The sequence below is a fragment of the Bos grunniens genome, chromosome 15 (assembly GCF_055505025.1).
Source record: "Bos grunniens cultivar Pamir isolate PY7600 chromosome 15, Bosgru_T2T1.0, whole genome shotgun sequence".
NCBI classification, from domain to species: Eukaryota; Metazoa; Chordata; class Mammalia; order Artiodactyla; family Bovidae; genus Bos; species Bos grunniens.
The window spans coordinates 76,670,816-76,686,785 of NC_141179.1; the positions used below are offsets into that span (position 1 = coordinate 76,670,816).

Here is a 15,970-nt window from a genome sequence, read left to right on the forward strand (position 1 = left end):
ACACGGGTATGCCCCAGGTAGCTGCTGCCCCCTCATGACTGGCCTCAGAACAAATAAACTTAGAGGAGTCTAACCCAACTGACAGCCTGAGGCAAGCCAACTAACCCACAGACTGAAGTAGATGTCCCTGGTCAAGCCAGCGTAGATCAGGAGGATCAATAGACCCAGTGTGAAACTTAGTGTTGTAATTTAATAAAACACTGGTTTGTTATGCAGAACTGTTATGGCAATAGCTGACCAATACACCCAAAAACCTCACACCTGAGTATGTATCCTGAGGCAATTAGAACAGATTCACATATAAGGGTATTTATCATAACAACATTTATAAATAACAAAACACAAAATATCATCAAATAATAGAGTGAATAGTTATGATCAAACCAGACTATTAAATATTTGAAGCTATTAAAAGTTTCATTCTTAAGGAACACTCAAAAATGCATGAAAATGTTCATAGTATTTTAAGCTTAAAAAATATAAAAAGCAAGATGCACCATTTAAAAAAATATCTACAAGTACAGAAAAAGATCAGGTAGATAAAATAATTCACTTAAGAAATATAAATGCCTTTCTGTGCTAAATATTATTTTATGCTAAATATTATGCTAAATACTATACTTGGAATAAAGAGGTAAGTATGCTCCCTGACTTCTTGAAACAGTCTAGTGAGGACAACAGGTATTAAAAACAATAACCATATATATGTAATCACAAATTTTGATAAACTATTGTGGCAAAAATTGCTAATTATCCCCGGTATTTATTTCCCTCTTCTTGCTCAGTACCAGAGTCCCTGAATTTTATCTGCCCATGGCCATCTGGAATAGACTATACTTCCCAGCTTTCCCTGCTCCTAGTGGGGGCCATGTGATCAAGTTCTGACCAATGGGATCTAACTGGAAGTGAGACATGAAACTTCCAGTAAACATCCTTAAAAATAAAGGGCTTGTTTTCCCCCTTTTTGCCAGATGGAGCAGCTATTTTGGACTATGATGTGGAAGCTTCACGCTGAGGATGGCAGAGCAACAGAATAGGAGGAGCTTGGGTTTCCTGGCACTGTGGAACCACTATCACCAGCCTTACTATCCCCACAGAGCTTTCACATGAGACAGACAAATTCTACCTTGTTTACGCCATTTTCATTTTGGGTTTTCAATCATTCACAGCTGAACCCTAATCCTAAGTGGCATACCTATGCAGGAAAATTGAAGGGTGTGATGAGAGATTATAACAGAAACTGTTGGTTTTGACAGGAAGAAAGGGTTTCAGAGACCGGTCCTCTGAGGAAGTAACTTTTAAACTGCAACCTATCTGATGCCTGGCCAGGAGAGCACCAGGGGAAGGGAGACGAGGTGGCAAACCCCTCAAGCCAAGTAGTTTCAAAGATGAAAACCTCAACTGCAATAAGCATAAGCAACAAACTCTGGGATGCAAGACTGCTTCTATTGTAACAATGAATGAATTAGAATGAAAGCAGAGCGTTAAAGCAGCTAAGTGCATTGGCTCCAATATTAGAATCTCCACTATGACAAGTAAAAGACCACATATGCATGTCAAAAATGAAAGGGGAGGGGTGCAGAATGAAAATGAATCCTGTTAAAGAAACTAATAGCTGCTTCCACACTTCAATATTTCTAGTGTTTAAAATAGTTGGATTCTCTGATTAGAGTGGTTCATATACCATAAGGAGAATGTCATTAGATTTTTAAAGGCTAACTATCCTTGGAAAATATAAGACTTTGGTGTTAAAATTTTTTTTAATAATATTTTCTTGTGTATTTCTGATTTTAAAAAAGAAATATATTTATTGTGGAGAATGCAGCAAATATACCTAAGAATATAAAGAAAAAATAAAGTACCTGTAAATTATCGCTTACCAACAACATTTTATACTGACAGTTTTTTATACACACTTATATGCCTATCTACATGTATACACACAATACACACAAATGGGATTGTTAACGCCTATGAAGTTGCGTGTGTTTTTTCACTTATTTATCATAAGTGCATCCCTGTATCATTAAAATGTTTCTGAAATCATGATTTTAACTATATTACACATAATTTATTTAGCCAATCAAGTCTGGGCTAAAACTGACTTTAAACTGTTAACCACAAATTAAAGTCCTGTGGGTCAAGAAGAGACTCCAAAAATGGCCATGGGGAGTTTCTATTCAGAAATCTCAAATCACAATTTGAAAGCACTGGTACCATCTAACTAAGAATTCACTGAAATTCACTGAATTTTAGCCATGAAGAATGCTTAATAAAGACTATATTTTCCCAAATGGAGTGCATTAATTTGTAATTGGTCTTGAGAAAGAAATAAAATAAGTACCAAAGATTGAGGTAGCAATAACAAATAAGAACTAATAAGTGCCTACTGTATGAATTAGTGACTAACTGCAATGTTTTATTTTTTTAATAAAGCAAAATAAGAGAACATATGCATTTATTACTTCTATAATTAAATTTTCAAGTGGGTTTAAAAAAATGAATATGGAAAAATGCATATAGAAAAAGAATGGAAACCTATGACAAAGGGTTAATAACCATTAATTTTGGAATATGACATTCTTTGAACTTTTGTTTTTAAATTTCACAACCAATAAATTAATATTAAATTAAAATATTAAGTCATGTGAGTGAGGTAATTCAGATTTCAGTTATTAAAGTGGAAGGAGTATCAGTAAGTTTTGCCAGAGGCTAAGTGGATCTTTCGAGAAGGAAAAACAAAAAGCTGAGTACACAGCATTAGGAGTTTGCTCTAAAATAAAACTATTTTAAACAAAATATCATAAGTCTGAGGAAGGGCTAGGTTTTGAACTTCATAGCTGTGCTTCCTTCAAGTACTATCCTACCTAAAAAATGACAGAGTTTCTGTTCTATCAAAAATGTTGTTCCAATAGTTAAACAAACATTTTAGAAACGGCAAGATTGCATTTTAATTTCTTACACTGGTTTTCTTTACTTGGTAAACCAGGTTTTCCTGATGCTACATCCATTTTTAAACTTCTAGTTTCTAATACCAAACTTAGTTCAGAAGACAGAGTTTGCCACTTGATAAAACATCTCACTAAACATAAATGGTTGCAATGTTCTATTAAGTGAGGTCTCTAGCAGAAAAAAAATGAGAAAGTTACAGGAAAAAAACAAATCTTTACATCAGTTCTCACAATGATTTCAAATAAATGTAAATTTTTTACAATCATCCCATTTTCCCCAAATGTAGCCTTAGGTTGTCTTAACTTTGTGACAGCATCCCCCATCTCCTACTCCACTAATCAGTTCTCACCTTCTTTCCCTGATAGAACACGTGAGTTTTTCAGCAAAAATGACTCATTCACTGGCATCTTGTCAAAAAAAAAAAAAAAACCCTGAAACTTTAAGAAGGCTCAGCGCTAAAAGAATTCCAAAACTAGAACATTTCACTAACACACATCATTGTAACTTCAGAGAACTGAATCACTTTCAGAGTCAACTACATCTAATGAATGCTGTTTATATTTTTCCTTACAAATTGGTCTCCACCATGCTACTATGTACTCAAAATTTTAGTTTGGCAATTCCCTAATCTAAAATACCTCTTGTCTCTGAAGAAGACAAGACAGAGGAATGTAGAAGCATTAGAATAAGAGGTGGGGGAAGCAATTGTTCATGCAGCTTGGAAAAAGATTCTATTCTGAAACATTAATGACTCACATTTATTCCACACAGTTCTCAAAATGTATTTCTCCCATTAGTTAAATGAATACACAATACAATACATAATACAAATGCAATCAGAAATCTCCAGGAATAAATTACTCTCATTGCTATTATTTCACTAAATAAAAGTTTAAAAAATATAACACAAAAATCAATTATTGAGAACTATATAACTAAAAATCTTCAATAAGCATGAACTATCAATTGAAAGTCACCTTATCGTTTTGGTTCACACATTCACCTACTCCAAAACCGAGCCTTTTAACCAGAGGGAGAATGGTGGGGAAGGAACAAGAAAACAAATGCTCTGTCAGATTACCACAGACGTTTACTTATACTCTGTCAATTGTCACACTCCACCTGGTGGCAGGAGCTGCCTGAACTGGTGAAGTGGAGCTCATTATACAAGAAATTCCAAAGAACACTTGCTAGATGTACTTGGGGAAGAAAGCAAGATGTTCTTTTTTTTTTTTTTTTTTGGTCCTACACAGAATATATCTAACAAGCCTCCACCAAAGTTTTTTTTCACATAATAGTAGGTCAGTATCTAATAAAGATTAACATAAAGGAATGACAATAATCAGAATGGGAGACCTACTTAAACCATTCTCTCCACGGTAAGTTAAATGTCATCTCAAGCCTTTAATACAGGTAACAAGGCACATCCAGCAACTTTAAGATTCTCTGTCACACACTCTCACTAACATGCTTTGCCCCCATCTTCTATGGGTAAACTATGGAGTTTAATTAACACAGTCAACAGCAGCCTGCCACGCGGCTGTTAGATATTTGCCACTAACATATACTCATGGGATACTCTAGAGACTGATTTCAACTGAAAATAAAAATAGATAAACAGAGCTCAAAAAAAATTAAAACTGAGTCTGGCTGCCCACACTTACTTTCACACATGAGGAAAAATAGCAGTTCTCCTAGAAGCCTCGAGCAGACATATCTTTAGAACACAATGTTAAAAATATGCCCCCCCTCCTTTTTCCCCTACCTGTTTCTCACTCAAAGCTGTGATTTTGGCTTGGAGTTCATGAAGCTGTTTCTTTAAATCAGCATTCTGATTGGAAAGAAAAAATATCTGTGAGGAAGATATTTCATTTGTTAACAGGATAGTAGCAAGGAGACTTTATGCATACTGTATTACAAATGATGAAGCAACCTTAAAGCATTTAGCCAATCATATTTGTCATGCATTAAACTGTAGTCATGTTACCACCACCTAGCGCATAGATCCTAAATGTAGGCTGCTAACACAAGGACAGGGGTAAATTCCTTTGTGATTATTTCAAATTAAAAGATATTTTATATTTTAGCATTTTGTAGTGTAATAGTACTCCTTTCTACTAAAATAGCTATTCTTCATAAATAACAGCTGACAGAAACCCTAAAGTTCCACTCATCAGACAAAAGCAAAAAAACGGAATTTATAAGGATGAACAAACTGGATGCTTAATAGCATTATCAATAAAAAGAGGTTTTTCTCTGCTTGCCCTCTCCCTTATTTAGTAGAGTACATTTGTTATTTTAGCCTAGATTTGAAAAGCTGTCAGTGCTGCAACTGCCTTAACACTACATCACTCAAATTAACATACTGACTACCAGGGCAACTTCTCAGTTCTAAAATGTTAGGAATCAAAAAAGAATACTATTTTAAATGAGATACACTGAGCATGCTTGCCTTTTACTCACGTGGGAGAAAAATCCAAAATTAAAGTTTTCAAAAGCTTAATGTAACAAGATAGCCTACTTACTAGCTGACTGAATACCACCCCAAAAAGAGACTACTTTTCCTCTTTCGTTTCTCATGCAATTCTTTCGATTCGCTCTGCCTGATCTCCTGACGGGGCCGCAGCATGCATCCTCCCTTCGTGTTTGCTCCACGAGGTCTTCTTTGTGACAAGGCCTCTCTAATGAGATCACTCACAAGACTGTCCAGCAACTCTCTGCCCCCTCAGATTCTCCACATTAAGATTGCTCTGTTATATAACTGCCAGCTATGTCAGAAACGCTACAGTTTTCTAATAATATTTCAGTTGCTGATAATATAGGTTACCATATTAAATATAAAAGAATCTATTCATTGATCTACTGCTACTTGGTTCCCTAAACCTAATTTAAACTATAGTGTATTTTTAAAAATTAAAATGGAGAAACTTCTCAAAGAAGTTGGGCTGTCAAACAGGAGTTAAGTGGCTATCAATGCCAACTCAGAATCAATGTATTGTGTTAAAAATACAATAGTTAAGCTACTAGGGGCTAAATCTGTAGAAATGAATACTATGTCCCACTTTCAAAAATCAATCTGCCTCAGCACCATTCTTTAATCCAAGAATCTATTTTACTTAACTTTACAATGAGGCATGTATGGTATGTTTAACAAGCTAAAAAAAAAAAAATGTGTGTGGGTCTAGGTGTTCTGTGAAGAGATTATGAGTAAACAAATGCAAGGGAGAAATCTTGAGAATGTCTGATACTTTGACCCCATACTTATGGCCCATTATATAATTGCTGCCAAAGAGACATTGCCTGAACAATAAATATATTAACAGTAATTAAAGACAAGGTAAGTTTTTAGGAAAATTTCTCTTCAGGGATAGAGAATAAAATACCTGAGCCAAAAATTCCTATGAGACATTAAAGAAAAGGTAATACTTGATGGATTACTATATTAACATAAGGTTCTTTAAAACCTTCCTTAAGGGCTCTTTCAAAAAGAATTTTTTAATGCTTTTTAAAAATTATTCTAAAATTCTACTCTAAACAGTGAGATTAAGCATTTAAATGCTCTATACTATAAACTATAAGAAAGTAAAAAATGGTTCTGGGCTATGTTCAATAATTTTGAGAAAGCCTCATAAACTGATTTCAAGTAAGCGGGCTTGTGGAAATGAAATTTAAGCTAAGTATTTAATATACATATTAACTCTCAATTTTTTCCCAAAATACTCAAAGCAATTAACTTAAAAGCAAGATAACAGTAACAAAGATGAAATAATAGCTATTTTATAACAGAATGACTGGATTTTTCTTAATTCTTAAAACATGAAGACAAATGTGCTAAAAAAAAAAACTGCTATAGAGATGAAATAGTTTTTAAAACCTAAGTAACATCTATATTTTAGTATTTTACAGTAACTTTATCTTAAATTGTTTTAAAAATTAAATGAATAAAAGTAGTATTTTACCTGCGGATCCTGCTTCATTTGAGCAACCAGTTTCTGATAATAAAAAGAGAAAAAGAGCCATCAGTCTTACATACTAACTCACTGTCACTAAGCAGGCTTGGCCCCCAAAATCTAAAGTTTTAAGTCCACACACACGTACACACAAACACACAAAACAAGCAATACCATAAACAGAACAGACCAAAAGCTTCTGTGATCCATGTAAAAGATTAATGAAACACTCTCTTAATAATTAAAAAAACAAAACAAAACAAAGTATTGCTTTATATTTGAAATAAAGAGCTTCCTGTTTTTAAACAAATCTGGAGATGGGCTGGGGGAAAGGAGCTTTTAAAAGACAATTAAACTAACCGAATGCTTCAAAAGTCAAATGTCCCTTGAAAATGTCATTTTGTCTAGAGTCCCAAATAAGGCCTGGGAAGAAGCTGCTCTCATACAAAAACAGACCCGTTTGTATACAGCAAACAGACTTGGCAAGTCAGTTGGTTTGGTTCACAGAAGGAGCCTAGTGTCAGATGTGACTCTGCCACTGTCCTCTCTGTCAGGGAGGGGAGGTACCCAGTGGAGCCATGATGCTAGTACTTGAGAGCGAGGAAGTGAAGAACAGTAATGCAAAATTCGACCTACCTGGGGTTCCGGGGTGAAGAGAGTTCTACCAGAATACTGAATGGAAAGACCTTAACTAAGGAAAACATAAGTCCAAAAAATGAAAAAGGAAAATGGATGTCGACTGACCTACCCAACTTCTAAAAGCATCACTGCCCAAAGGTAACAATAACCATGGAGAGAAGAAACTGAAGCATAAAGGAATATGAGAAGACTGATTCCTGTAAGTATCTGCGAATAAGCTGTTCTCCAAGTGATTTTTTCATGTAACTGAAAAATCTATGTATCACTTTGGGTGACAAGACACATTTAAAGTTTTAAGTCATAAAATAAAAACTTTCTAAAATATATACTTATCCACCTTATTAAGTAAAAAAAAAAAAGTCAGCATTTAATGATATTTAATGATAGAGGCATGATTACATCAATACACTATTCTGCAAACAATACAATAAGGTCCTTAAATAAAGACCCCAAATTGCTATGTTCTTAAGAGTTCTTTCAGTTTTTTCATCTACTCCTTAAGGTCAAGCAGGCAGCTACCAAATATTGCTACTATCACTATGCCTCCCTCTAAGAGCCCCTGAGCCATAATTCAAATTTGCTACTTCTGATCTGCTTTGTGATATGCTCAATGAACTAATTCTAAGATGAGCAAATATCCTAAGAAATCCCCCTTGAGTAAAACATACAATCTTTGGTGAGTGACTTTAGAGATTTCTTCTAGCTTGTCAAAAGCCTTACATTAGGTGCTAAGACACAGTCTGGATAGCTGAAATTGCCAACCATGTGACCTCCAAATATACAAGGTATATTTTACTATACTTCAAATATGACAGTGGTTAACTCTTCTATATCCTGGTCTTAATCTATAAAATACTAATAACATACATTCCAAGAGTTCAAGGATATAAAAATACGAAGTTTTATACATATACATTTTCACTAATGCAGCTTAAAGGCTAGTCACATTCTTCAATGAAAAAAAGCTCTTGGTCTTCCTTTCTGATTTGGTACCAGAGACTGGAGTACTACAATAAAGTTGCTTTTTTAAAGCTGAAAAAAGTTTTCCTCCATGACACTGGAATTTAAAAACTGACCAGCAAACTCAGTCTCCACTTCTGGAGGAACTAAATAAGCCAACTTTTCTACCTACAATCACTCAAGCTTCATTTTAGACCATTACAGGCAGGACAGAAAAGCTGGGCAATTCAAACATTCAAATCCCCAAAGACTTTAAGGTGACATTATGTGTTATCAAAATTGTTACTTTCTATTTCAAGAATGCAGCAGTTTTTCATGAGGATATAGTTTATGCCAAAGGTTGGCAAACTACAACCCACAGGCAAATCTGGCTTACCACCTGTTCCTATAAATAAAGTTTTATTGGGACACAGCCACACCCATTCACTTATATACTATGACTGCTTTGTCCATACAGCATCAGAGAAAAGCGGTTGTGACAGAGACCATAAATGATTCCCAAAGTGTAAAATACTTTACCATCTGACCCTCCGCAGAAAGTTTGCTAATCTCTGCTTTATACTATTTTCTGTTACATGTAGAGTAAATACTCCAGAAATTTAAATATAACTTGCATCATATCCACATAGGAATATTCAAAAAGGCAATTTCTCAAAGAAAGATGAGATGCCCATCACAGGCCGCTACTCTTTGAACATTCATTCAACATCAACCATGTGCATGTCGCTACTTTTTAAATCATTTCCCTGTTCAACAAGAACAAAAGTATACTTCTACCACAGCAATACTAGGTAGCTTCATTAACACACTTTCTATCTAGTAAGCTCATTTTCAGTCCCAGTTTCATTCCCTAAGTGGAAATGATGAAGGGGTGGCTTCTGCCCCAAAATTTAGTCAAATGTATAATCTGGCTTTGGCCTCGGCCTAATAGCCAGTGCCTACTTTAAAAGACGCTTACTCCTTGGAAGAAAAGTTATGACCATCCTAGATAGCATATTGAAAAGCAGAGACATTACTTTGTCAACAAAGGTCCGTAGTCAAGGCTATGGTTTTTCCTGTGGTCATGTATAGATGTGAGAGTTGGACTGTGAAGAAGGCTGAGCGCCGAAGAACTGATGCTTTTGAACTGTGGTGTTGGAGAAGACTCTTGAGAGTCCCTTGGACTGCAAGGAGATCCAACCAGTCCATTCTGAAGGAGATCAACCCTGGGATTTCTGGGAAGGAATGATGCTAAAGCTGAAACTCCAGTACTTTGGCCACCTCATGTGAAGAGCTGACTCACTGGAAAAGACTCTGATGCTGGGAGGGATTGGGGGCAGGAGGAGAAGGGGATGACAGAGGATGAGATGGCTGGATGGCATCACTGACTCGATGGACGTGAGTCTGAGTGAACTCCGGGAGTTGGTGACGGACAGGGAGGCCTGGCATGCTGCGATTCATGGGGTAGCAAAGAGTCAGACGCGACTGAGCGACTGAAATGAACTGAACTGAACTGAACTTTGACGTCATTTCTGGCATCCCTGAATTTCTCATGATCATGTAGGTTAACACGTACCCAATCAGAATAACAGCATCAGATTTACATCAAGGCATGTCATTTGTATTTCCTGTTAATACGTATTTTTTAGTGGGGGGCTGTATGTCACAGTATGTGGGATCTTAGTTCCCAGACCAGGGATCCAACCCATGTCCCCTGCATTGGAATGCAGAATCTTAACCACTGAACTGACATCAAAGTCCCTACTGTAAGTACTTAAATTTTTTTTCTAATAGGAAAGGATTCTAAACGTAACTGGAATGAAATATCTTACATTCTATATAAGTTAAAATACTATCAACCAATGTTGATAAACATAAATAAATGTTTATTACCATATAAAGTGCTGTATTAACAGTTAAGAAAGAATATAAAAGCTATTACTTTTATGCTAAAAATAGTTAAATACACAGGATAATAATGTGAATAAGTGATAACTTCAGGAGAATATTTTATTCCTTTTGAGTCAATAAATGTAATTTTAAAATTTAAATATTTTAAAACAATATCCAATTTTTTCATAATTTTTATAAGATTAGTATGCTTGAATTAAAAATATGAAACTAAATATTTAAGAACTCTATTTAAATTTTGTGATTCAGTTCAATTACATCATGAACCTTTCAAAAAAAAGTCTTATTTGGACTTGTTCGTATCTTGTGAGGATGAACCAAAAGCTGAATGTTAACTATGCCATCCCAAAATTTCCTGAGCGGAGGAATATGTCCAAAAATCACATGTGAGTAACTCTGGTATACATGATAGTCAACTGAAACATGTCTTATTTTTTAAAATATGCAAGTAAACACAGGGAATTATATTCAGTATTTGGTGATAAACCATAATGGAAGATAATATGAAAAAGAATGTATATATGTATAACTGAATAGTCTTGCTGTACAGTAGAAATTAACATAATACTGTAAACCAACTATACTTCAATAAAATAAAATTTGAAAAATAAAAAATAAATAAAACATGCAAGTTAAAGTCACATGAACAAAGTCCCTCAGATTAACCAAAAAACAGGGGAAACGGGTTTGTTTTTTTTTTAAACACATTCAGTATATGGAAAAAATATTTTTAGTTCTTTTGCCTAGAAGACAAGTCAGGGTTTTTAAAATTTTCAAAAATATTATCAGTGAGTTTGTTGAGTAGTGTTAGAAGGCAAATAACATGATTCTTGGACAACTGACTAAAAAAATGATTAAAAACTGTACTGAAAATCAGAGACAGCAGGTTGTTTACTAATTTAGCCATTACTTAAAAACATGACGTGGGATAAGCCATGAATGAAACATACCTGGTGAACCTGAATTTCCACTTTAAGAGCCTCCTGTAGAGTCTGCAACTCCATCCTCTACCTTCTCCACTTTTTCTATGTCTGCTAATTCTACAGTTTCTTCAGCCTTTGTTTAAAATAACAAACTCCTCTTCTCACTGCAGCTGCAGAGATCATAAAATGTTTGGGATCATTATGTTGGTTATAAAGGAAACATACACGTTAGATATAATAAATTACATTAGGCAAAAAAATTAGCCAACTAAACAAACTTTCCCCAAACAGATTTCTTTCCAAAATGAGTAGATTTGTACTGAATTGGTACCAAAACTTTCTGAGTTTTATTCTGTGAGCATTCCTCTACAAAACACTTCAAATAAGTAAGACATAAAAAAAAGTGTTTAATCTGGTCATGAAAACATCCAAGCACTTACTACGTGCTCAGCACCATGTAAGATACTACTTTCTGAGGACACAGAGCTGAACAAGACCACTTCTGTCCTAGATAGGTCAGGAGACAAGAAGAGGAGAGGACAGCCACCCAGGACACACTGTTCTTGGAAAGAGACACACACCAGCATGGTCATACATTTTAACTACCACACAGAGTGAACTGGAGAGCTTAGGATCTCTTGGAAGTTAAAGAAGGCCCGAGCACCCTCATTTGGATGGACTTCCACAGTATTTAAAAAAATAAATATAAACTCAAAATAGGGGAAATTCTGGTATAAAGGTTTACATTTAACAAATTAGTACTTAACCACATTACAATGGAACTCTGCTTTCCACAAAGTTATGACAGAGATGTTAAAAATAAATCCATCGTGCACAACAGATGAAATGCATCTATATAACAGAACAGACTCTTCACCTTTACACACCTTCTTTTCCAGCCTGCTGGTGCATCGCTTTGGCCACACGTATAACTACACACGGAGACAACATCAAAAGTCTAGATTTGTGAATGTGAACCTTCTGCTCTGCTCACCACTACTGCAACTTAAATTAACTCCATAGCTAACTTTTCTTTCTTTTCTTTTTTCTTGAATGTGGCCTTAGACATGATTTCAGGTACTCTCCTCAAAGTAAAAGTTTAATTGAATAAATATATATATATATATATATATATATATATATAAAACTTGTAGTTAAGAGCAGCTTTTCAGCATTTTTACAAACTGAGGAAGGGGACAATCAAGAAGTTAGAATAACTGCTACTCCTTATGCTAATTCAATGAGACTCATAATCTTTAAACCTTCTAAAAACTATTTATCTATGGATAAAATTCATAGTTAACCTGAAAGAGTTAGTCGCTCAGTCATGTCAACTCTTGAACTCTATGGACTGTAGCCCGCCAGGCTCCTCTGTCCATGGGATTCTCCAGGCAAGAAAACTGGAGTGGACAGCCATGCCCTTCTTCAGGGTATCGTCTCAACCCAGGGATCAAACCTGTGTCTCCTGCATTGTAGGCAAATTCTTTACCACCTGAGCCACCAGGGAAGCCCCATAGTCAACCTAAGTTTTCTTAAAACTTCTTTAAAACCTGATTTAACAAAGTTATAATGAAGTCATTAACTTCAGGCTGTATTCGTGTGAGTATTAGTCTTCATTATATTTGTTTAATCTTACTAGGCTTAAAAACATCACTGGCAATCTCTTCCCTAGGGCTTACATACTATGTTATGTAATATCAAAATATCCTAAGCTTTTTTTAAGAAAACAATACATTTCCAAAGTGTAAAATTCCTTCAAACTTACATTTGTGGAGGCTAGGAAACGATATTATTATACAATGATATTGCCCACCAAAAATTTTCATAAAGGTAGTATGTTTAGGGGAGATAATTTGGAAAAGGCAATATTGATGAACAAACCCAGGTTTTCCAGATATTTATTAAATATTTAAAAACTGTTGGAACTACATAAATATCAGAATCATTAAGTTATTGGTTTTAGACCAAGGTTTTTGTTGTCATTTAGGTTTACATACTAAAGCAAATGTTAAAACTATGCACTCACTATAATTTTAAATGTTAAAATAATCGCTCTACTCAAATTCCTGACTTATGTATTAGAGATCTTCCTGAAAACAGTACTTAGTTTTAAGCCTATCAGAAAGCATGTCCAAAAATGATTCCCTATCATTTTCATTAAATTAAAATCACCTTGAAGGGTATTTTCAACGACAGAAAAGCCACACTTTATTTTACTAGTAGTTACATATAACATCATAGCTCAACTCAATTCATAAGCTCTAGAAATAAACAGGAACTTAAAAACAAAGAATTTACAATATACACAAAGGGTTAACATAATTTGTACAGTTACAGAGTGCTTACAGATTAATTACAAATCAATTTTTCAAAGGCTATGAAAAAGCAATTCACAGAAGAAGAAATAAGAGTGATCAACATGAAAAAAAATCTATCTTCAAGAGAGTCATGGAAATGTAAATTTAAGAAGACACATTTTTGTCAAACTGACAAAGACATGTAAAAACAATAATACTCTGAGCTGCCTAGAGTTTGCATCAGGTGGCACTTTTATAATTTGCTATTAGTTATATCTGAGTGGTAGCACTGAGGGTTATTTACTTTCTTCTTTTCAGAGTATCAGTATTTTCAAATTTTTCCATGGAAAATATGTACTTATTTTTATATAACAAAGAATTAACTTAGAATTGCTAGATAAAACATCAGAAAAATTTATACTGATGAAACAACACGTTCAGGAACAGAGTAAGTAAAGCCAGGGTTTAACCTGGAGATTCTAAATGTCAAAGAGTGCCTCACAGGATAAGAAGCCTGCAACTCAAGTTAATGAGGAGCTGACAGCTTTTACTTCCTTCATCAGATTGTTGTCTGCTTATTAGAGACACACAAAGGCACGAAATTTTACTTGGCAAGGACTCTAAAGGCCAATTACTCATTTTATTTCAAGATAAAACTGAAGGGTTAAAAAAGGTAGTGACTTATTATAGAAAAATATATGAAGGATTAGAAGATTCATTTAATATATTTCTTTTTCACAGAAGCCTCTTTCTGCATTTTTAAGAGACTGATTTCTGCCTAAAGAACAGGTTATATACATATATATTCATAGCCTACAAAAAACAATGCAAGCACATGTTGAATCCTTTTTAAAAATACTTTGGGGGCTTAGACAATGTATGCAGCCATCATGTGATGACCATTTGGGGGCAGTTTATAGTATTATAAAGTAATATAGAAGGTAACAAAGTATTATAAAGAAGGCAAAATTTATAAAAAGATGATTTATCATATTTTGACCAATTCTAATACATTATAAATAACAAATCCACTGCTGCAAGGTAAATATGAAGAGACTTACAAAACAATTTACTGAGGTACAAAGCCTTTCGCCGCCCATCAGTTGTAAGTTCTACCACCAGAGAAGGCAAGTGCTTAGCACAAAACACCAACATTCACTATATTCAAGACTGTATGCGTCAAACCACTGGGACACCTAATGGCCTCCCACATTCAAATTACAAAAACATAAATAAAAACTCCACAAACCAAACGAACAAGCAAATAAACAAAATAACCAAATCTCACTAAAAAAAAAGGGGGGGGGCAGATGTAGTATCTGAAAAGAACATTCACTGTCTCAAAAAAAAAAAAAAAAAAACCTGATTCCATTTACTCACTGTGCAACCACTCTCAGCTTTAGGTTTGTTTGCTTATAAATCAGAAAAAGGGGAACAGAATCATCTGTTTCACAAAACTATTATGAGGTTTAAATTAGGTGAAGTTATATGAAAAGCCATTTGTAAACTGTAAAGTTCTATGCTTTTCTCAACATACTTAACTCTTACTCATACACACAAACTTTTGTATAAACTTCTCAACACAGTATATTTCTTAAAAGAGTGTAAGCTTTCTTATTTCCAACTTCTCTAAGAAGGGGATTCTAACCACTTTCCTGGTTACAGTTCTGCTTGGAGATGTATGACTGCTAGATCTTTCATAATGATTCTAATAATGCAGTAATGCTACAACTCTGAATTTATTACTAAAATCACTGCTCTGTTCTTGAACTGATATAAATCTTTTCCCAATCAAAACTCACTGCATCAACCAAGTTTACTTAACTACAGTAAGTCTGTAATACGTTGTGCCCCCAGACTGAATTCCTCAAAAATGAACAGTTCAGGGTTCTCTATAACATGTATCTACTTGGTGTAAGACTCCACTTTTGATCTATACTCTCAAAATAGTGTTTCAAGTAAGTTTAATTAATTTTTTAAAATTTGAAAAAGTAGAGTCTTGTAGATCTATGTATCCTTACTTGTCTCATGTCTATTACTAAAATACTAAAATTACATTACTACAATACTGATATAGCTCCTCTGTCCACGGAATTCCCCAGGCAAGAATACTGGAGTGGGTAGCCATTCCCTTCTCCAGGGGATCTTCGCAACTCAGGAATAGAACCTGGATCTCCCACACTGCAGGCAGATTCTTTACCACCTGAGGCACCAGGCAACGGCACTCCACTCCAGTACTCTTGCCTGGAAAATCCCATGGACAGAGGAGCCTGGTAGGCTGCAGTCCATGGGGTCGCTAGGAGTCAGACACAACTGAGTGACCACTTTCACTTTTCACTTTCATGCACTGGAGAAGGAA

At 34.8% G+C, this 15,970-nt stretch overlaps 1 protein-coding gene across 50 annotated transcripts in view; it reads right to left on the minus strand.

Moving 5' to 3' along the window:
* The window catches only part of PHF21A (PHD finger protein 21A), a 192,761-nt gene that overhangs the window by 144,345 nt on the left and 32,446 nt on the right, over positions 1 to 15,970 (minus strand). For 46 of the 50 annotated variants that reach the window (XR_015142358.1, XR_015142359.1, XR_015142360.1 and 43 more), the window contains 3 exons: positions 11,342 to 11,484; positions 6,912 to 6,944; positions 4,718 to 4,783 (listed from right to left, as the gene is read on the minus strand). Coding sequence is in view for 47 of the 50 variants with exons in the window: in XM_086341330.1 (XP_086197456.1) it covers positions 4,718 to 4,783; positions 6,912 to 6,944; positions 11,342 to 11,395 (153 nt within the window). In the remaining 3 variants the exon portion in view is untranslated. Of the gene's footprint in view, positions 1 to 4,717; positions 4,784 to 6,911; positions 6,945 to 7,538; positions 7,594 to 11,341; positions 11,485 to 15,970 lie in introns of all 50 variants that reach the window. The other 4 variants (XM_086341345.1, XM_086341348.1, XM_086341349.1 and 1 more) reach the window with 1 other exon arrangement.